The sequence below is a fragment of the Entelurus aequoreus genome, linkage group LG10 (genome assembly GCF_033978785.1).
Source record: "Entelurus aequoreus isolate RoL-2023_Sb linkage group LG10, RoL_Eaeq_v1.1, whole genome shotgun sequence".
In the NCBI taxonomy this organism is placed as follows: Eukaryota; Metazoa; Chordata; class Actinopteri; order Syngnathiformes; family Syngnathidae; genus Entelurus; species Entelurus aequoreus.
In genome coordinates, this window is record NC_084740.1 from 43,436,395 (window position 1) to 43,460,871 (window position 24,477).

Sequence of the window (24,477 nt, forward strand, 5' to 3'; positions counted from 1 at the left end):
ATGTGGCCCACTGCATCATTTTTATGTGGCCCACTACATCATTTATGTGGGCCACTACATCATTTATTTGGCCCAATACAACATTTTTATGTGGCCCGCCACACCATTTTATGTTGTCTAACAAATTACTTTATGTGGCCCACTTCATTATTTTTATGTGTGCCGCCATATTATTTTATCTGGCCCGCCACATCATTTTACATGGCCCGCCACGCCGTTTTAGGTGTTCCGCAATGTTATTTTATGTGGCCCGCCACACCATTTTATGTTGTCTAACAAATTATTTTATTTGGCCCACCACATCAATTATGTGGCCCACTGCATCATTTTTATGTGGCCCAATACATCATTTATGTGGGCCACTACATCATTTATTTGGCCCAATACAACATTTTTACGTGGCCCGCCACATCATTTTATGTTGTCTAACAAATTACTTTATGTGGCCCACTACATTATTTTTATGTGTGCCGCCATATTATTTTATCTGGCCCGCCACATCATTTTACATGGCCCGCCATGCCGTTTTACGTGTTCCGCAATGTTATTTTATGTGGCCCGCCACGTCATTTTATGTTGTCTAACAAATTATTTTATTTGGCCCACCACATCATTTATGTGGCCCACTGCATCATTTTTATGTGGCCCACTACATCATTTATGTGGGCCACTACATCATTTATTTGGCCCAATACAACATTTTTATGTGGCCCGCCACACCATTTTATGTTGTCTAACAAATTACTTTATGTGGCCCACTTCATTATTTTTATGTGTGCCGCCATATTATTTTATCTGGCCCGCCACATCATTTTACATGGCCCGCCACGCCGTTTTACGTGTTCCGCAATGTTATTTTATGTGGCCCGCCACACCATTTTATGTTGTCTAACAAATTATTTTATTTGGCCCACCACATCAATTATGTGGCCCAATACATCATTTATGTGGGCCACTACATCATTTATTTGGCCCAATACAACATTTTTACGTGGCCCGCCACATCATTTTATGTTGTCTAACAAATTACTTTATGTGGCCCACTACATTATTTTTATGTGTGCCGCCATATTATTTTATCTGGCCCGCCACATCATTTTACATGGCCCGCCACGCCGTTTTACGTGTTCCGCAATGTTATTTTATGTGGCCCGCCACGTCATTTTATGTTGTCTAACAAATTATTTTATTTGGCCCACCACATCAATTATGTGGCCCACTGCATCATTTATGTGGCCCAATACATCATTTATGTGGGCCACTACATCATTTATTTGGCCCAATACAACATTTTTATGTGGCCCGCCACATCATTTTATGTTGTCTAACAAATTACTTTATGTGGCCCACTACATCATTTTTATGTGTGCCGCCATATTATTTTATCTGGCCCGCCACATCATTTAATCTGGCCCGCCACACCGTTTTATGTGTTCCGCAATGTTATTTTATGTGGCCCGCCACACCATTTTATGTTATCTAGCAAATTATTTTATTTGGCAAGCCACATCATTTATGTGGCCCACTACATCATTTTGATGTGTTCCACCATATTATTTTATATGGCCCGCCACACCGTTTTGTGTTCCGCTATGTTATTTTATGTGGCCCGCCACACCATTTTATGTTGTCTAACAAATTATTTTATTTGGCCCATCACATCACTTTTTTTGTGGCCCACTGCATCCTTTTTATGTGGCCCACTACATCATTTATGTGGGCCACTACATCATTTATTTGGCCCACTACAACATTTTTATGTTGTCTAACAAATTATTTTATTTGGCAAGCCACATCATTTATGTGGCCCACTACTGGTCCGCCATGTTATTTCACCTGGCCCGCCACATCATTTTATGTTGTCTAACAAATTACTTTATGTGGCCCTCTACATTATTTTTATGTGTTCCGCAATGTTACTTTATGTGGCCCGCCACACCATTTTATGTTGTCTAACAAATTATTTTATTTGGCAAGCCACATCATTTATGTGGCCCACTACATTATTTATTTGGGCCACTACATCATTTATTTGGCCCATTACATCATTTATGTGGCCCATTTTTATGTGTTCCACGATGTTAATTCATCTGGCCCGCCACATCATTTTATGTTGTCTAACAAATTACTTTATGTGGCCCACTACATTATTTTTATGTGTTCCGCCATGTTATTTCACCTCGCCCGCCACATCATTTTATGTTGTTCGCCTAATATATTTTAAGTGAGCTGCCACCCCATTTTATAGGGTCCGCCACACCATTTTATGTGTTCACCATCTTATTTTATGTGGCTCGCCACATCATTTTATCTGGTGGGCCAATTTATTTTATGTGGCCCACCATGTAATTTATTTTATGTTGTCTGTCACATAATTTTATCTGGCCCGCCACATCATTTTATGTTGTCCGCCTAATATATTTTAAGTGAGCTGCCACCCCATTTTAGAAGGTCCGCCACACCATTTTATGTGTTCCTCCATGCTATTTCATGGGGACGCCACACAATTTAACGTCGGGTTTTCTTATCTGGTTAAATAAAGGTTCTAACATCATTTAACTGGCCCGTCACTTTATTTATTGTGGCTCGCCACGTCAATTTATGTGTTCCTCCATGTTATTTTATTTGGCACGCCATGTAAACCTGCTAAATTAGCTGAAAAATTTAGCGTGCTAATGTTTACATGCTAAAATGCTAACTGCAACATGCGTCAAGTACTAAAATATACAACACTGAGGTGTGTACCTGAAAACTTAAAAAAAAACAACTAACCTGCTAAGTTTAGCATGCATCAAATACCAAAATATGACTACAAAATTAGTTACTAAAAAAAAGCTAGCACACTAAAACTAGCATGCTAACAGGTATCATTTGTCAAGTGACAATATACTTGACGCTGAGGTGCATACCTGCTAAATTAGCTGAAAATTGTAGCATGCTAATGTTTGCATGCTAAAACGCAAAGTACCAAAACATATTACTCTGAGGTGTGTACTTGAAAAAATTGTCTAAAATGCTAGCCTGCTAAAGTTAGCATGCGTCAAGTACCAAAATACAAAATTTGTTTTAAAAAAAAGCTAGCATACTAATGTTAGCATGCTAACAGGTATCATTCGTCAAGTGACAATATACTTGACGCTGAGGTGCATACTTGCTAAATTAGCTGAAAATTCCAGCATGCTAATGTTTGCATGCTAAAACGCAAAGTACCAAAACATATTACTCTGAGGTGTGTACTTGAAAAAATTGTCTAAAATGCTAGCCTGCTAAAGTTAGCATGCGTCAAGTACCAAAATACAAAATTAGTTTAAAAAAAAAAAAAGCTAGCATACTAATGTTAGCATGCTAACATGTATCATTCATCAAGTGACAATATACTTGACGCTGAGGTGCATAACTGCTAAATTAGCTGAAAATTCTAGCATGCTAATGTTTGCATGCTAAAACGCAGAGTACCAAAACATATTACTCTGAGGTGTGTACTTGAAAAAATTGTCTAAAATGCTAGCCTGCTAAAGTTAGCATGCGTCAAGTACCAAAATACAAAATTTGTTTAAAAAAAAAGCTAGCATACTAATGTTAGCGTGCTAACAGGTATCATTCATCAAGTGACAATATACTTGACGCTGAGGTGCATAACTGCTAAATTAGCTGAAAATTCTAGCATGCTAATGTTTGCATGCTAAAACGCAAAGTACCAAAACATATTAGTCTGAGGTGTGTACTTGAAAAAATTGTCTAAAATGCTAGCCTGCTAAAGTTAGCATGCATCAAGTACCAAAATACAAAATTAGTTAAAAAAAAAAAAAAGCTAGCATACTAATGTTAGCATGCTAACAGGTATCATTCGTCAAGTGACAATATACTTGACGGTGTGGAGAATGCATATATGTTTAAGAGTTCTTTCTTTATTCATAGTCATGTTTGTAGCAGCTAGTACTTTTCCATTGTATATTCTGTATACCAGTTTCTGTTTAGTGTTTTAGACTTTGGAATGTGCAGAGGATACATCCCCCTCCTTGCCTTATCAGTGTTGGGGAAAGGGCGGGGGGGCATTCCTTTCTGGGGGGGGACTGCTTTCCTTGATTTAAGTAGTTTTTTTCCGTTTGAATGTCAGACCATCCCGAGATGACGGTATGACTGTATTGGTCTGGGCTGGTTCTCTTGAAGCTTCAGTAAAACTTGATAATATTCCTATTCTGTCTTGATGGTCCTTCTTACTCAGCATATATGTCATCGAAAGAATTTGGGATTGACCAGGAAAAGTTGGTCGACGCAACAACGCTCAGGTGCATACCTGCTAAGCTAGCAGAAAAATCATTGCTAGCTAACGATTGTAGCGTACAATTATGGACTTACCTTGCCTTGCAGATGCAGATTGTTGTGCAAAAACTCCCTGACTTCTTCATCGGTGTCTTTCTGCAGGAAACAGGAGAGCAGCACTTGACTTGTCTGTCCAAGACCCGACCAGAGAGTCGCAGTACCGTACCAGCGAGTATCGGATCTTGGCCACGTTGATGAGCTCCTGGTCTGCAGGGGAGCACATGTTGAGGCCGATGGGCAGCATCTTCTTCAGCGCCGCCACGATGAGCGAGGTCTGCACGGAATAGCGGTCGCCACGCCGCTTCTTCTTGGTGCGCTCCTGTTCAGAGCCTCCGGACTGGAGCGGGAGAGAGGACTTCAAACTGACCGCTAGAGGGCGCTGGCGCCATAAGTTAAATCATGAAGTTAAAAAGCAAACAGGAAGTGCTGATGAAGTGGGGTGGGCGGAATGAGTGACAGAATGCTCCCACCAGGAGTGGACCCGACTCTCTTGTCAAGCTCCTGGTGGGTTCCTTCATGGCAGCCTCCTTGTTAGTAACAACAACAACAACACCAGCTTTCACTCATGCGCTCCTCTTCCCACCAGAGTGGAGACTAGAGATGTCCGATAATGGCTTTTTTTTCCCAAATATCAGATATTCCGATATTGTCCAACTCTTAATTACTGATTCCGATATCAAGCGATATATACAGTGGTGGAATGAACACATTATTATGCCTAATTTTGCGGTCGGGGGGGGGGGGGGGGCGGTTGTGGTTAATAGGGGAGTATATTTACAGCTAGAATTCACCAACTCAAGTATTTCATATATATATATATATATATATATATATATATATATATATATATATATATATATATATATATATATATATATATATATATATATATATGAAATACTTGACTTTCAGTGAATTCTAGTTATATATATATATGTATATATATTTATTTTATTATACATATAAATAAAATAAATACTTGAATTTCAGTGTTCCAGGGGCTATCCAGTAGATGGCAGTATTGTCCTGTTTAACTTCTCCTCCGTTCATGACTCGGCCACCGTGTTCAATGGAGAAGTCTGTTCTACATATTTACAGGCAACATACATACACCTTCCCCTTCGAACTGTCCTGGATGAACTGAAATTCTTGTTTCCATTCGTTTTGGAACTTGCAAGCGTATTTCTTCATCTTGCTCGTCGACGGCGTCGCCATGTCTGTAACTTCCTGGTTCTTCTGCTTCGTCTCCTTGTTGTGTGCGCAGTTGTGCACTCTGCTCTCTAAAAGCCGTAGATGTTATGACGTCATTGGGCAGGCAAGCTGTTTATATTGTGGACGTGAGAACAGGCTGTCCCCACTCAGGTCCGCATTGAGCTGGAGAGGGCGTGGCCTCCAGCTCCGGCTGAATACCGGGAGGTTATCGGGAGAGGCACTGAATACCGGGAGTCTCCCGCTAAAAACGGGAGGGTTGGCAAGTATGACATGAATAGTAGAGAAGGTACATTTTTTAAATGTTTAGAAACATTTTCTTAATTATTTTTTTTAGGAAAGGTGGGACCAGTAGCGATATAACGTGCTATGTAGATTATAGCTGAGATGTCTTTGTCACAGAAAGTATGAGAATGTGCGAGCTGCTGCCTGCTCTTCTTGACTTATGTAATCATCTCCTATTTGTCAACATGTTTGCTTATGTCCGTCCATGTTATTTGATTCAATGACGGAACATGAAACTCGTGGCGGTCGGAGAGGCTTGTCGAGCGACGCCATCGCTGCGGTAGCCAGAACAACCGCGACGGGAAGAAGGACAAAAACTGGAATTCCCCCCAAGTGTTGATGACAGGTCAGAGCTGCAAGAGGGGCTCAAATAAACACCCTGTCAGATATCAAAATATCCAATTGACATTGGATTACCGTAAATTCCGGACTATAAGCCAATACTTTTTTCCTATGCTTATAAAACGGTGCTGAATTTTTCTTCGCAGACGCCCATAATCCAAAGAGTTTTCACAAAACACAAGCAAAGACTCTGAAACGGTTTGCTATTGTTCGTGCTGCGGCGCCATCCTTTGGACGGGTTGGCTCAGTGCAGGTGCAGCTGGTGTTTCCTGCTGTGTGTCCTCCTGACATCTACTCGTCCATAGCGTTTCTACTCGCATGGATTCTTCGTTCATCACTCCAAGCAACGGTTGTAAGTTTTACAATATAACTAAAACAATTCGCACTTGTGTGATGTCTGTAGGAGTGTTTTCATGCATATTTGTACGTGCTATTGTAATGTAATGAAGCTAGCGTCGTTAGCATTAGCTTACTGTATATGCTAACACTTAAACGAGTGTCTGTGTTAGTATTATTAAAGGCCTACTGAAAGCCACTACTAGCGACCACGCAGTCTGATAGTTTATATATCAATGATGAAATCTTAACATTGCAACACATGCCAATACGGCCGGGTTAACTTATAAAGTGACATTTTAAATTTCCCGCTAAACTTCAGCTTGAAAACGTCTTTATATGATGACGTATGCAAGTGACGTCAATGGTTGAAACGGAAGTATTGGGACACATTGTATCTCAATACAAAAAGCTCTGTTTTCATCTCATAATTCCACAGTATTCTGGACATCTGTGTTGGTGAATCTTTTGCAATTTGTTTAATAAACAATGGAGACTGCAAAGAAGAAAGCTGTAGGTGGGATCGGTGTATTAGCGGCTGGCTGCAGCAACACAACCAGGAGGACTTTGACTTGGATAGCAGACGTGCTATCCGACGCTAGCCGCCGACCGTACGGATGATCGGGTGAAGTCCTTCGTCGCTCCGTCGATCGCTGGAACGCAGGTGAGCACGGGTGTTGATGAGCAGATGAGGGCTGGCTGGCGTAGGTGGAGCGCTAATGTTTTTATCATAGCTCTGTGAGGTCCCGTTGCTAAGTTAGCTTCAATGGCGTCGTTAGCAACAGCATTGTTAAGCTTCGCCAAGCTGGGAATTATTAACCGTGTAGTTACATGTCCATGGTTTAATAGTATTGTTGATCTTCTGTCTATCCTTCCAGTCAGGGGCTTATTTATTTTGTTTCTATCTGCATTTGAGCCCGATGCTATCATGTTAGCTCAGTAGCTAAAGAGCTTCGCCGATGTATTGTCGTGGAGATAAAAGTCACTGTGAATGTCCATTTTGCGTGCTCGACTCTCATTTTCAAGAGGATATAGTATCCGAGGTGGTTTCAAATACAAATCCGTGATCCACAATAGAAAAAGGAGAGAGTGTGAAATCCAATGAGCCAGCTTGTACCTACCTAAGTTACGGTCAGAGCGAAAAAAGATGCGTCCTGCGCTGCACTCTAGTCCTTCACTCTCACATTCCTCATCCACAAATCTTTCATCCTCGCTCAAATTAATGTGGTAATCGTCGCTTTCTCGGTCCGAATCTCTCTCGCTGCATTGTAAACAATGGGGAAATGTGAGGAGCCCTTCCTCTGGTGACGTCACGCTACTTCCGGTACAGGCAAGGCTTTTTTTTATCAGCGACCTTTATCGTCGTTGTTCTCTACTAAATCCTTTCAGCAAAAATATGGCAATATCGCGAAATGATCAAGTATGACACATAGAATGGATCTGCTATCCCCGTTAAATAAAAAATTTCATTAAATAAGATTTGTTTCATGGAACGTGAGGGGAGTGGGGAGCGCCACTAAAATAGGGAGGGTCTTGACCCATTTGCAACACCTCAAAGGAGATATATTTTTCATTCAGGAGACCCACCTTCGCAACAGAGAGATTTCACGACTTAAAAGAGGCTGGGTCAGCCATATTTTCCATTCAAAATTCAACGAAAGGGCCAGGGGCACAGCTATCCTTATTCGTAAAAATATTTCGTTCGAACTCAATCAAGTTGTAGCAGACCCGGCTGGTCGTTATATTATTGTGTCCGGAAAGCTGCAAGGCACCCCAGTCATACTCGCTAGCGTTTATGGACCCAACTGGGATGACAGTTCTTATGTGACCAAATTGTTTACATCATTTCCGAACATTGGAAACCATTTTATCATTATGGGCGGGGACTTTAACCTGGTGCAGGATCCTGTACTGGATCGATCATCTAACAAACTGGCTCCCTTATCTAATTCAGCCAAAACGCTAGATACTTTCGCTAAACAGTTAGGTCTTACAGACCCGTGGAGACATGCCTCCCCTACAATTAAACAATTTTCCTATTTCTCCCATGTACATCACACTTACACTCGGATAGACTTCTTTCTTCTCGACAATAGACTACTTTCCAAAACCAAAACATGTAATTACCATAGTATTGTAATCTCGGATCATGCCCCCACCTCAGTAGACATCAATATGGACACTCAACCTAGACCCCTTAAACAATGGCGATTCAACTCAGCCTTATTAGCAGAAGACCGTTATAAGAAGTTCCTACAAGATCAAATTAAGTGTTTTTTCGAATTGAACGACTCACCAGCAATCGGAAGAGGGATACTATGGGAGGCATCTAAAGCCTATATTAGAGGTCAACTTATATCTTTTGTTTCAAACCTAAATAAGACAGAGACAATTCAAATCACTGAGCTGCTCCGCAAGATTAAGGACCTTGATGATAAATACGCTTCAAACCCAGACCCGACACTATATAAAGAACGCCTTCGCCTACAAACTGACTTTGACCTTATGTCTGTCAATAGAGCGAAATTACAACTGCTCAAATCCAGACAACGATTTTTTGAATCTGGGGAAAAAGCTGGCAGGCTCTTAGCCCACCGGGTCAGGGAGGAAGCATCTTCGAGACTAATCACGTCTATTCGCTCTAACACAGGAGAACTACATACTGATCCAGCTAAGATTAATGAAACATTTGCTGCATTTTATACAACATTATATACCTCGGACTGCCCCCCTTCCTCAGATGAACTGTTTAGCGATAAAACATTCCCCCAGATAGAATGTGGGGCTGCGAGGGGCCTGGGCCAGCCCATTAGTGTCATTGAGATTACAGAAGCCATCAAATCATTACAGAGCAATAAGTCACCCGGCCCGGATGGCTTTAGTGCAGAATATTACAAAACTTTCTCCAGTGTTCTTGCTCCGGCTCTAAGAGACATGTATAATGAAGCTTTTCTGCAGCATCACCTCCCAGAAACCTTATCGAGGGCCACCATTTCTCTCATCCTAAAAAAAGAAAAAGACCCCCTGCTTTGCAGCAGCTATAGACCAATTTCGCTCTTAAATGTAGATCTAAAAATTCTATCCAAGGTTCTCGCTCTCCGGCTCCAAAGGGTGATGCCTTCCATCATCTCGTTGGATCAAACAGGTTTTATGCTAGGCCGGCAATCCTCACACAACACTCGGCGCCTCCTAAACATTATCCATTCGCCAAACCCCTCGACCCCGGAGGTGGTAGTATCCCTCGATGCGGAGAAAGCCTTTGACAGGGTTGAATGGGAATATCTATTTGAAGTGATGGGTCGGTTTGGTTTTAATGAGGATTTCATTCTCTGGGTTAAACTTTTGTACCCGTCCCCAGTAGCTTCGGTACGTACAAATAATACACTATCCGCCCCAATTTTTCTTAAAAGAGGCACTAGACAAGGTTGCCCGTTGTCTCCATTACTGTTGGCTATTGCGATAGAACCCCTTGCTCTTTGGCTGCGCGCGGAGGCAGGCTTTAAAGGTATCACCCGGTCGGACACGCTGCACAAAGTCTCGCTTTATGCGGATGACCTGCTCTTGTACATCTCGGACCCTGCTAGCTCACTCCCGGTAATATTTGACATTCTGGAGCGGTTTGGCACACACTCGGGTTACAAACTTAACTACCAAAAAAGTGAGCTGTTTCCGATTAATTCCTTAGCTAAACAGTTACCACGATCTTTAGCGGCATTCAAATGGGCACATGACGGGATTCATTACTTGGGAATCCTTATTACTCCGGCTATGTCGGATATGCTCCGGGCAAATTTTTTACCTCTAATTGAAAAGATGGAGAAGAACTTTGCCCGCTGGTCTGTTTTACCACTATCTCTCGCTGGCCGGATCAATCTGATCAAGATGATCACTCTGCCTAAATTCCTCTACCTTTTTCAACATATCCCCATATTTATTACTAAATCATTTTTCGATAAATTAGACAAATCAATATCCAAATTTTTATGGGGGGCCGGATCGGCCCGAATCCGCAAGTCGGTCCTACAATCCCCCAAATCTGAAGGAGGACTTGCACTCCCCAATTTTAGACAATACTATTGGGCGGCTAACGTACAGAAACTCTTATACTGGATGGATGGAGGCTCTCAGACCCTCCCGGCCTGGGTATCCCTCGAAACGGCGATCCCACACTCCTCATTGCATTCTTGCTTATGCTCATCACTCCCTTTCCCATTTAAACTTGAAGGCGCAAACACCATTGTATCGATCTCCATTAAAATATGGAACCAGCTACGTAAACACTTGGGTTTTCAGGGCCCATCTATATTGACCCCGCTACTTAAAAACCAATTATTTAAACCTTCCCGTACTGACCCCGCATTCATGACTTGGCACGATCATGGTATCACCACTGTGAAAGACCTCTATGCAGACGGAGTGTTCTCATCCTTCACTGAACTCTCTTCCAAATACGATTTGCCGAACTCCCACCTTTTTCGTTTTTTTCAGGCGAGGGACTTCGTAAAGAAACAGTTCCCACACTTTCCGAATCGTCCTCCGGAAACTCTTATAGATACATTGCTATCTTTGAGCCCTAATCATAAAAAATGTATCTCTGTGTTATATACCTCTTTAAGTTCAGTTGCTCCAAACTCTCTATCAGTGATAAGAGCCTCGTGGGAGAGCGATCTTAATACCAACATATCCGACCAACACTGGGACTCTGCCCTGAAACTGGTTCACTCCTCAATATGTGCCCGCCATAGTCTCATCCAATGCAAAGTAATCCATAAAATTCATTACACTAACTCAAAAGTATCCAAAATCTACCCCACTGTTAGCAATACCTGCAATAGATGCAAACAATCTCCGGCCGATCATGTCCATATGTTCTGGTCCTGCTCTAAACTATGTTCCTTTATCAGCCATTTTTAGCGTATGCCCCGATAACATGTGCCCGGTATCACTAAAACGCGCTGTTGCTTTTACGACTTTGCTGGCCAGGCGATTGATCTTGTTTTACTGGAAGCTGGCTCGCCCCCCATCGCACGGCCGTTGGATTAGAGGTTCTCTACAATCTAAAACTAGAAAAACTTAGGTTTTCGCTAAAAGGCTCGGCTCAAGCGTTTGAAAGCTCATGGAGTCCTTTCTTGCTGTATGTCAACTCTCTTGATTTATCCCCAGACGCAGATGAGGAATAATCTCCCTTTTATTTATTATTATTATTTTATTTTTATTTTATTTTATTTTTATTTTATTTTTTCCCTTTCTCTCCTTTCAGCCTGTTTGTCTGTCTCTGGCCTCGTATGTGTGTGTGTATGTGAGGATGTCTGTTTTTGTCGTCTTACTTGTTATATGATTGTGCCATATGTCCCTTGTTGGTGTGACCTGAGTGGGGTGGGAGGGTGGGTGGGGATTTGGGTTTTAAGGGAAAGGGTGTGAAGAATTTTCTGACTTTAAAATTGTACTGTTTCGACTTGCACTTTTTTCTGTATTTGAAAATGCCAATAAAAAAAGTTAGATTAAAAATTTCATTAAATAAAAAAATGTCATTTCAGTAGGCCTTTAACGTACAATGGAATTCTTGTTGTATTGTTTCACTTTCACAAATTCCTCAGTAAATTCACCAAAACGCCACCGTGGAGTTATTGAGTCTGTTTAGCTGATTGGAGAGCTAGCTTGCGCAGCTAGTGGGTCCACGACCATGACTTCTGTTTTGTTTGATCAGCCGTTTTACTGCCCTGTTACAGAAAACGTTTGGAAACAATTAAGGTATGTAAATAAACATTCATAGAATATTTCTGTGTAAATAACTCATTTCACAACGTATATATCTGCGGCTTACAGTCCTGTCTGTGGACTGCCATGACAGAATGAAAGTTGACACCAAGGGGAGTCTTCAAGCCATGTGACGATGAAGGCGTCCATGGAGTCAAGGAATTAGGTCCAGTTAGTACGTGTGATGGAGGCTTTAAACCCCCCTGACCATCATGCTGGCTGTGCTACGCATGGCTTTTTGGAAACAATGGAAGGTGGAAAGCAAAGCCAGTGTGGAGGGAAGGAAAAGGAAGTGGAGTCCGCCAGTACAGGAAATAATACCAGCTGAAAGAACCTAGACCTGCGACATCTGCAAACTGTTTACTCATCAAACAAGGCAGGAAGATGGCACCCGGCTGCAGGAGAGCACGGCTCAAAATTGGAGCGCCGCTGCTTAGCCGGGCGCCATGACACCGGTCAGGCCACTACAATCTACGTCAAAGAGCTTTCATCAAGCCACACACTCTCTCACACACAGACACACACACCCTGAACAAACCGTCTTCCCACACTAAGGTCTAATGTCACACACCAGTGGGCATAGAAGGTGAACACAGTCGTTGGGACCACAGTGACTTATTTCAAAGCATCAGCCGTACCACTCATTAGATGGTATGTACACCATGACTAGTGAGTGTGTGGCACACTCACTAGCTGATACTAGAATCACAGTCTTACAAAAACTCACGAGTTGATTCCGATTTTTGGGGTTCAGCTGATTGTTTTTTTTAACTGATTTTGGTAATAAATGATTTGGTATAAAAACATTAGCTTCTCTTGGCTGCTGACATACAAGCATGGAAATGTCTTTATTTTAACATAATGATACATGAAACATGTGTTTCCTATACTAGACAGCTTGTCTTTTAGTAGTAAGTAAACAAACAAAGGCTCCTAATTAGTCTGCTGACGTATGCAGTAACATATTGTTACCTATTATTTTGTTCATTTCCTGTTAATATCTGCTTACTTCCTGTTTCTACATGTTCTATCTACACTTCTGTTAAAATGTAATAATCACTTATTCTTCTGTTGTTTGATACTTTACATTAGTTTTTGTTAGAATAATTATGTATTAGGGATGTCCGATAATGGCTTTTTGCCGATATCCGATATTCCGATATTGCCCAACTCTTTAATTACCGATACCGATATCAACCGATACCAATACTGATATATACAGTTGTGGAATTAACACATTATTATGCCTAATTTGGACAAACAGGTATGGTGAAGATAAGGTCCTTTTTTTTTTTTAAATTAATAAAATAAAATAAGATAAATAAATTAAAAACATTTTCTTGAATAAAAAAGAAAGTAAAACGATATAAAATCAGAAACTAGAAACTAGTAATTAATGAAAATTAGTAAAATTAACTGTTAAAGGTTAGTATTATTAGTGGACCAGCAGCACGCACAATCATGTGTGCTTACGGACTGTATCCCTTGCAGACTGTATTGATATATATTGATATATAATGTAGGAAGCAGAATATTAATAACAGAAGGAAACAACCCTTTTGTGTGAATGAGTGTAAATGGGGGAGGGAGGTTTTTTGGGTTGGTGCACTAATTGTAAGTGTATCTTGTGTTTTTTATGTTGATTTAATTTAAAAAAAAACAAAAAAAAACGATACAGATAATAAAAAAAACGATACCGATAATTTCCGATATTACATTTTAAAGCATTTATCGGACGATGATATCGGCCGGCCGATATTATCGGACATCTCTATTATGTATGTATTATCACACTAACTTTAGTATGCTTAAAGTCCGTTGCTTTAGTTATTTAGCTATTGTGCTCAAGTTGGACTTTTCTAATCTGTGCAATGACAAAGACTTCTTGTCTGAGGGGTGGCCTCTTTGTTTTAGCCCGCTAACAGCCGAGGACTTCAACGACCTCAGCGAAGATAAGACGACAACACGCAGACGAAGCAGAGACTTTAAGGACCTCAACGAAGATGAGATGACAACACGCAGACGAAGCGGGGACAAGGCGAAACCACAAGGGCCCCCCAGCACATTCCGTCACGTACTGTGCGTCCTGGACCTGCTTTGCATAATATATGTGACAACTTCTTTTAGAGGCAGCCTCAGTGATGTTGACTATGGAACTCTGAATGAAAAGAGGGACGCGGGAGCTGACTGAGACTGTGACTAAGTGTTCAGCTCCATGCGACATTATATATCAATATGTATCAATACAGTCTGCAAGGGATACAGTCTGTGCTCCCTACATTATATATCAATATATATCAATACAGTCTGCAAGGGATACAGTCCGTAAGCACACATGATTGTGCGTGCTGCTGCTCCACTAATAATACTAACCTTTAACAGTTAATTTTACTCATTTTCATGAATTACTAGTTTCTATGTAACTGTTTTTATATTGTTTTACTTTCTTTTTTATTCAAGAAAATGTTTTTAATTTAGTTATCTTATTTTTTTATTTTTTTTTAAAAGTACCTTATCTTCACCATACATGGTTGTCCAAATTAGGCATAATAATGTGTTAATTCCACGACTGCATATATCGGTTGATATCAGTATCGGTTGATATCGGTATCGGTAATTAAAGAGTTGGACAATATCAGAATATCGGATATCGGCAAAAAGCCATTATCGGACATCCCTAGTAATCATAGTAGTATCAACTATATACAGCAATTGTTTACATTGAGGAGCGCTAGCTTGCTGTTAGCGGTTAGCTATTCTATCCTCCTACGGTGTGTAGTGAAGCATGTTTAGCTATTCCTCGTCCTCCAGTGACAATGATACTTGTAAGAAACTTACTTTGTTTGTCACCATGGAGACCAGGATTAGTGATTAAGAAGTAGCCAAAACACTGTGGAGGGGCGTTAGCTGCTTGCTAGCTATGTTTTAAATAGCAGGGGTGTCAAACTAATTTTAGCTAAAGGGCCACAAATCTACTCCCAAATGGGCCAAAATGGTTAAAATCTCGTGGCATGATAACTTAAAGATAAAGACAATTTCCGATTGTTTTTTTTGTTTAGAAACTAAACCATTACATTCTGAAAACGTACAAATCATGTTTTGTTTTTTTACACTTAGATGTTGCGGTTATGTAGTCTATCTTCATTTGTCGTTATTGACACTTTCTGAACAAATGATGTGATAATGTTCATCAGTCAAATAGGTGGAATAGTGTCTGGCAGAGTTTTAGAATGCTCCCATTGCTGTTCATTTCTAACCTATCAGAAGATGAAACAAATGATGAGATCAACATCTAATTACAGGATATTATTAATTGAAGTGAATTGTATTTATGTCGCGCTTTTCTCTAGAGACTCAAAGTGCTTTATATAGCGTATTATTTGTATTATTATGTTATATTTTGGCCCAAATGATATTTTAGTTCCAAATGAGCGTCAAGAGGTTGTCAACTGAAATGGTTTTCAACTTCACAGGTGTGCTTAAAGCTCATCAAGAGAATGCCAAGAGTGTGCAGTAACCCGAGCAAACCGGTGGCTATTTTGAAGAAACTACACTGCAAAACTGAAATCTAAGTGAGATTAAATATCTCAAATAAGGGTGATATTTGCTTATTTTCTGTCTGATAAGATACTTCTTCTCACTAAGCAGATTTTATGTTAGAGTGTTTTACTTGTTTTAAGTGTTTTGGTCCTAAATGATCTCAGTAAGATATTACAGCTTGTTGCTGAGATTGGATGAGCCATATTGAGTAAAACATGCTTGAAACTAGAATATCAACTGTTGTGTCATCAACACTCACAAGTATAAAACTACTTTTTTAAAGTAATAATTTCTTACTTCAAGCATGAAAAAAAAATCATGATGCCGAGCGCATATCATTATGTCAAGATAACGGCACTAGCATGTACTTCATTTAAAAATATTTTTCAACATATTGAGCAAAAAAAGTCTCTTTTTTTCTACCAAGAAAAGTGCACTTGTTATTAGTGAGAATATACTTATTTTAAGCTATTTTGGGGTTCATTGAGGTTAGCTAATTTGACTTGTTTTGGAAAGTCTTGACAAGCCAAATTTTCTTGTTCTATTGGCAGATAATTTTGCTTCATTTAAATAAAATACCCCTCATTTTTGTATTTTTTTTCTTGTTTTTGAACACTGACTTTTTGCAGTGTAGAATATAAAACATGTTTTCAGTTATTTCACCTTTTTTTTGTTAAGTACATAACTCCACGTGTGTTCAATAGTAGTTTTGATGTGTCAATCTACAATGTAAATAGTCATGAAAATAAAGATTGAATGAGGAGGTGTGTCCAAACTTTTGTCCTGTACTGTACATACAACAGTGTTTTTATCTACAATAATGTTTCTTCTACAAAGGGAATCATTTTCAATGTGTTGTTTTTGTATAAAAATTGGTTAAAAGATTTCAGTTGAAGTACTTTTTTGAGCACCTTTGCAGCATGGTACCTTTTTAAATGGTGATTAGTACACTGCAAAAAGTGAAATCTAAGTAAGATGAAATATCTCAAATAAGGGTGATATTTGCTTATTTTCTGTAGGATAAGATCATTCTTCTCACTAAGCAGATTTTATGTTACAGTGTTTTACTTGTTTTAAGTGTTTTGCTCCTAAATGATCTCAGTAAGATATTACAGCTTGTTGCTGAGATTTGATGACCTATATTGAGTAAAACATGCTTGAAACTAGAATACCAACTGTTGCAAAGCTGTGTCATCAACACTCTTTAAAGCAGGGGTCACCAACGCGGTGCCCGCGGGCACCAGGTAGCCCGTAAGGACCAGATGAGTAGCCCGCTGGCCTGTTCTAAAAATAGCTCAAATAGCAGCACTTACCAGTGAGCTGCCTCAATTTTTTAAATTTTATTTATTTACTAGCAAGCTGGTCTCGCTTTGCTCGACATTTTTAATTCTAAGAGAGACAAAACTCAAATAGAATTTGAAAATCCAAGAAAAGATTTTAATGACTTGGTCTTCACTTTGTTTGAATAAATTAATTTATTGTTTTACTTTGCTTCTTATAACTTTCAGAAAGACAATTTTAGAGAAAAAATACAACCTTAAAAATGATTTTAGGATTTTTAAACACATATACCTTTTTACCTTTTAAATTCCTTCCTCTTCTTTCCTGACAATTTAAATCAATGTTCAAGTAATTTTTTTTAATTATTATTGTAAAGAATAATACATACATTTTAATTTAATTCTTCATTTTAGCTTCTGTTTTTTTGGACGAAGAATATTTGTGATATATTTCTTCAAACTTATTATTATTAAAATTCAAAAAAATTATTCTGGCAAATCTAGAAAATCTGTAGAATCAAATTTAAAACCTTTTTCAAAGTCTTTTGAATTTCTTTTAAAATTTTTGTTCTGGAAAATCTAGAAGAAATAAGGATTTGTCTTTGTTAGAAATATAGCTTGGTCCAATTTGTTACATATTCTAACATGGATTTTAACCTATTTAAAACATGTCATCAAAATTCTAAAATGAATCTTAATCAGGAAAAATTACTAATGATGTTCCATAAATTATTTTTTAAATTTTTTCAAAAAGATTCAAATTAGCTAGTTTTTCTCTTCTTTTTTTTCGGTTGAATTGTAAATTTTAAAGAGTCGAAATTGAAGATAAACTATGTTTCAAAATTTTATTTTCATTTTTTTCGTGTTTTCTCCTCTTATATAAAAATGTTAGAGGCTAGCTAGTGAAAATGGGATATTGTGATTTCACAAGACTGTCTTAGAAGTGATCATTTGAAAATGTTCAATTTGAAAAATGTGCACTTAGAGAAAATATAAAAATAAAGTGTTGCATATTGATATTTATCTGTTTCTATATATATTTATTGTGAGGAATCATTAAGATGATCAGTGTTTCCACAAAGATAAATATCATTAATTATTAATAATAACATAGAGTTAAAGGTAAATTGAGTAAATTGGCTATTTCTGGCAATTTATTTAAGTGTGTATCAAACTGGTAGCCCTTCACATTAATCATTACCCAAGAAGTAGCTCTTGGTTTCAAAAAGGTTGGTGACCCCTGCTTTAAAGTAATCATTTGTTATTGCAAGCATGAAAAAAAAAAACATTTAAGATGTGACATTTCAAACAATTTTGAACAGAAATAGTTCATGCACATTCAGATCTATTCTTCAAAATTACAATTAAAAAAAGTTTGGCCGGGGGCCGGGCTGTATATATGCGCACTAATTGACTAAAAGAGCACGCACTTGCCTTGTTGCCTTTCCATTAAGAACAATAAACTAGTTTTTAGTATAAGTTTGCTGGTTTCAAGAAATGTAATGCCGAGCGCATATCATTATGTCAAGATAATGGCACTAGCATTTACTTCATTTAAGAATATTTTTCAACATATTGAGCAAAATGTCTCTTTTTTTATACCAAGAAAAGTGCACTTGTTATTAGTGAGAATACTGTATTTCCTTGAATTGGCGCCGGGAATATGGTATTCGCATGCCTAGAATTACAGCGGGGTCAAACTCGTTTCGCAAAATAATGAGCGCATGCTTGGCACTTCCGCCGGGTCAAATATGAGTCATTAAATGACTCCCGCCTCCTGGGGGTAGAGGGCGCTAGTGATCCTTCTTGCAACTGCTGGTACTGCAGAAGACCGGTGCTGCAGAAGAAGACGACAATCGGCAGCAAGAGTGCGCAGCCATTGTTTGCTTGGACTTTTACCATGGAGGATTAAATATCTAAAATAAAACAGTTTTCTAAACTGGACTTTCAATCGAAGCAGGAGGTAATACTTAAAAGGAAGATCTCCATCGAGACAGAGAGACTTTTAAAACTGAAGAAAGATAAGGAATACTTCTATATCGATGCTTTTCTTCAAAAGGAGCTGGCATGGACTCATTTATACCTAAAGGTAAGACAATAATAATGTTTTTTTTTATTAAATGTGCTTTTCATGATAAGGTAAGCGCCGGAGTGAGAAGAGGTTTTAAAATAATTAGCGCATGCTTGGCCATCCCGCAGGCTTCTGGTAAGCGCCGGAGTGACAGGAGGTTTTAAATTAATTAGCGCCCCTGCGGCTATTCAAGGAAATACGGTATACTTATTTTAAGGTATTTTTGGGTTCATTGAGGTTAGCTAATTTTACTTGTTTTGTAAAGTCTTGACAAGCCAAATTTTCTTGTTCTATTGGCAGATAATTTTGCTTAGTTCAAGTAAAATACCCTTCATTTTTGTTAGTTTTTTCTTGTTTTTGAACACTGACTTTTTGCAGTGTAGCGTACAACCCCATCTCAAGGACGTCTCGCCTCACACGTTAGTTGCTAAAGAGTCAAGTTTTGAAACGATTCACGGCTGTCACAACAACGAGTGTCCACTTTCCACGTCCACGGCGTCACCACAGCATCGCTAGGCGCAGCCACCCCGCTGTGTGCAACAAGTGCGGCGGTCCACGGGTGCCATGCGGTCAGCACGGCGCTCGTGCACAAACACAGTCTAACCTCTCCGTCTCCGGCCTACGGGGGCCCGCCGTCCCAGGACACAAGGAGAAAGCACAGTTAGCGACACGCCACCTTACTCTGTTGCTGGTGTGCCAGCTGACACGTGCTACCTTACACCGCACCCACACTCACATCCAGGAGGAGAGAGAATATGTTAGAATGTTTGATTAGTACGGGATTGATTATCAGAGATGAGTCCCTTCCTGTGTGACGGCGCACGGACTGAACTTTCCCGCCGCTCTCACCTTGCTCATCTTGCTCTTACTGTCGGCGGTGAGGAAGGACATGTTGTTGATCTCGTTCATCACCACAAAGTTCTGCTCCTCCCGCTTGAAGTTCTGCATTTGTCAAGACACCAGCAGATGACACCTCACGGGAGTGGCGTGTGGGACGAGAAGACCGGGGGTGTGGTGTGGGGGGACAGGGACTCACGTGAGATTTGGACCAGAAAATGAAGACCTCCCCTACCATCCTGAAGAGCTCCTCTGCATCAGGATCTGGACATGTCAGCCATCTTGCCCTGGGGACAAACAGCAGGGACAACTCAAGCATTCTAATCTCATTTAAGGCCACTTTTCTACCGCAATCATTGTCAGCATTCTTTCCACCGAAAGTCGCACAGTCAGCGAGAATTTTCAATTAATGTGGACAAAACATGTCAGTGTTTCCCACACATTCATTTATTTGTAAGAATTACGTCCGCCACAAATAAATAATTTTTTTTTTTTTTTTTTGTCCTGTCCAGCTTCTCAGGCAAATCATATAGTTGATGTAGATGCCTGTATCGGCTGTTCAGATTTACTTTACAAAAGAGAAGTGTAGGATACTTCTCTTGTTGCCTTATTTGTATTTGACCACTACTGTTTTCTGTTTATTTGTTACTGACTGTGGCAGGACACCTCTGCCTCTGTTTCACTTTATGTTGCTGGTAAATAATATGGGTGTAGTAGTAGGCTAAAGTTAAATTATTTAGTATGCACTAATTAAAGGGGCAGAGCTTTAAGAGACATTTTAGCTTTTATAAGATATTTTTTTGTAAGAACCACAATTAATGAATATATTTCAGTGAATAACTTATTGTTCAAATCTGTATATAAATATGTACATAAAGTGTTGTAATTATATTGTAAAATGGATGGATGGACGTTTAAAACAAAACTATTATTATTAACATTTAAAACAAAACTATTATTATTAATTAGTAAGTATACATTTTTTGAGCCTTTTTAGAGAAAATCATATCATTGTAGTAAATTATGCAAATTAATCGATGATGTCATGGTGACCACGCCCATAGCCACGCCCCCACCGCCACAGGTATCTTGGCAGTTTATGGGAAACACTGCAAGCGCAACTGAAAGGCTTGAACGTCCAGGGTGAGAGGAGTGTGTGGATGTTGGAACCGTTCGAATTGGTCTGGAAAAGTGGGATATGGAGAGGTTTGTATATTGCCCATTCATTTTCAAAGAGGGGAAATTCCTGGAAATTTCAGGTAATCAGGAAACTTTCAGAACCGTGAAATATGCTGGCTTGAATGTCCAGGGTGAGTGGAGTGTGTGGATGTTGGAACCGTTCAAATCGGTCGGGAAATGTGAGATATGGAGAGGTTTGTATATTGCCCTTTCATTTTTTAAAGGGGGAAAATTCCTGGAAATTTCTGGTAATCAGGAAACTTTCAGAACCGTGAAATATGCTGGCTTGAATGCCCAAGGTGAGTGGGGTGTGTGGATGTTGGAACCGTTCAAATCGGTTTAGAAATATGGTCTATAGAGAGGTTCTTATATTGCCCATTCATTTTCAAAGAGGGGAAATTCCTGGAAATTTCGGGTAATCAGGAAACTTTCAGAACCGTGAAATATGCTGGCTTGAATGCCCAAGGTGAGTGGAGTGTGTGGATGTTGGAACCGTTCAAATCGGTTTAGAAATGTGGTCTATAGAGAGGTTCTTATATTGCCCATTCATTTTCAAAGAGGGGAAATTCCTGGAAATTTCGGGTAATCAGGAAACTTTCAGAACCGTGAAATATGCTGGCTTGAATGCCCAAGGTGAGTGGAGTGTGTGGATGTTGGAACCGTTCAAATCGGTTTAGAAATGTGGTCTATAGAGAGGTTCTTATATTGACCATTCATTTTCAAAGAGGGGAAATTCCTGGAAATTTCGGGTAATCAGGAAACTTTCAGAACCGTGAAATATGCTGGCTAGAATGCCCAAGGTGAGTGGAGTGTGTGGATGTTGGAACCGTTCAAATCGGTCAGGAAATGTGAGATATGGAGAGGTTTGTATATTGCCCATTCATTTTTTAAAGGGGGAAAATTCCTGGAAATTTCTGGTAATCAGGAAACTTTCAGAACCGTGAAATATGCCGGCTTGAATGCCCAAGGTGAGTGGGGTGTGTGGATGTTGGAACCGTTCAAATCGGTTTAGAAATGTGGGTTATAGAGAGGTTCTTATATTTCCCATTCATTTTCAAAGAGGGGAAATTCCTGGAAATTTCGGGTAATCAGGAAACTTTCAGAACCGTGAAATATGCTGGCTTGAATGTCCAGGGTGAGTGGAGTGTGTGGATGTTGGAACCGTTCAAATCGGTCGGGAAATGTGAGATATAGAGAGGTTTGTATATTGCCCTTTCATTTTTTAAAGGGGGGAAATTCCTGTAACCCTGGACAAGTCGCCACCTCATCGCAGGGCCAACACATTTGATGTGAAATAATTGCAGCCTTAAATATGTCAACAATTCATAACATTGATTTTGATTAGTTTTCTTTTTTTTTTAACAATGACAGTTTAAAAAAGTAAAGTAAGAGACCCTGGCAAAAAAGTGTGAAAAATAAGTCAAACATCATATAAACTATTTTGACATTCAACTAGGGATGTCCGATAATGGCTTTTTGCCGATATCCGATATTCCGATATTGTCCAACTCTTTAATTACCGATACCGATATCAACCGATACCGATATCAACCGATATATGCAGTCGTGGAATTAACACATTATTATGCCTAATTTGGACAACCACGTATGGTGAAGATAAGGTACTTTTAAAAAAAATGAATAAAATAAGATAACTAAATTTAAAAAAAATTCTTGAATAAAAAAGAAAGTAAAACAATATAAAAACCGTTACATAGAAACTAGTAATGAATGAAAATGAGTAAAATTAACTGTTAAAGGTTAGTACTATTAGTGGAGCAGCAGCACGCACAATCATGTGTGCTTACGGACTGTATCCCTTGCAGACTGTATTGATATATATTGATATATAATGTAGGAACCAGAATATTGATAACAGAAAGAAATGGGGGGAGGGAGGTTTTTTGGGTTGGTGCACTAATTGTAAGTGTATCTTGTGTTTTTTATGTTGATTTAATAAAAAAATAAAAAAAACAAAAAAAAACAAAAAACGATACAGATAATTAATAACAGTTTTAAAGTAAAGCATGTGTGTAACTTGTGTCAATATTGCAAAATTGTGTAGTAAAATTAAACACCGTTCCATCCCTAGTGCCAAGTGTGTGGCATCGTATTCAAAAAGACTTGAGGCTTTAATTGATACCAAAAGTGCATCAACAAAGTATTGAGCAATGGCTGTGAATACTTTTGTACATGTGATTTATTTTATTTTTTTCCAATACATTTGCAAAAATAAAAACAATACATGTTCACATTGTCATTATTGGTATTGTGTGTAGAACTTTGAGGACAAAAACTAATTTTCAGAATAAGGCTGTAACATAATTTTTTAAAAATTTTTTTTTACTTTCAACACTTAAATATCTATAGATCAACTTCAGATCTTCCTGTTGACTTTTATTTTTTTTTGTTTTGTGCCCTTTTTTAATCAAATAAATCCATGTTTTTATTGGCAAAAACACAAAATGTTAAAATTGCAGCCTAAAATAGGTCACTAATTCAAAACATTGATTTTGATTCATTTTCATTTTTTGAACAATGACAGTTTTAAAAAAATTAAGTAAGAGACCCCCACAAATAAGTGTTAAAAATACAAACCCCGTTTCCATATGAGTTGGGAAATTGTGTTCGATGTAAATATAAACGGAATACAATGATTTGCAAATCCTTTTCAAGCCATATTCAGTTGAATATGCTACAAAGACAACATATTTGATGTTCAAACTCATAAACATTTTTTTTGTGTGCAAATAATCATTAACTTTAGAATTTGATGGCAGCAACACGTGACAAAGTAGTTGGGAAAGGTGGAAATAAATACTGATAAAGTTGAGGAATGCTCATCAAAGACTTATTTGGAACATCCCACAGGTGAACAGGCTAATTGGGAACGGGTGGGTGCCATGATTGGGTATAAAAGTAGATTCCATGAAATGCTCAGTCATTCACAAACAAGGATGGGGCGAGGGTCACCACTTTGTCAACAAATGCCTGAGCAAATTGTTGAACAGTTTAAGAAAAACCTTTCTCAAGCAGCTATTGCAAGGAATTTAGGGATTTCACCATCTACGCTCCGTAATATCATCAAAGGGTTCAGAGAATCTGGAGAAATCACTGCACGTAAGCGGCTAAGCCCGTGACCTTCCATCCCTCAGGCTGTACTGCATCAACAAGCCACATCAGTGTGTAAAGGATATCACCACATGGGCTCAGGAACACTTCAGAAACCCACTGTCAGTAACTACAGTTGGTCGCTACATCTGTAAGTGCAAGTTAAAACTCTCCTATGCAAGGCGAAAACCGTTTATCAACAACACC

At 39.0% G+C, this 24,477-nt stretch overlaps 1 protein-coding gene across 1 annotated transcript in view; it reads right to left on the minus strand.

Moving 5' to 3' along the window:
* The window catches only part of ryr1b (ryanodine receptor 1b (skeletal)), a 297,504-nt gene that overhangs the window by 126,097 nt on the left and 146,930 nt on the right, over positions 1-24,477 (minus strand). Inside the window, exons 71-75 of the mRNA XM_062060917.1 lie at positions 20,180-20,267; positions 19,993-20,085; positions 19,748-19,762; positions 4,490-4,660; positions 4,360-4,419 (exon numbers count right to left, since the gene is read on the minus strand). Of these exons, the coding sequence (XP_061916901.1) occupies positions 4,360-4,419; positions 4,490-4,660; positions 19,748-19,762; positions 19,993-20,085; positions 20,180-20,267 (427 nt within the window). The remainder of the gene's footprint in view (positions 1-4,359; positions 4,420-4,489; positions 4,661-19,747; positions 19,763-19,992; positions 20,086-20,179; positions 20,268-24,477) is intronic.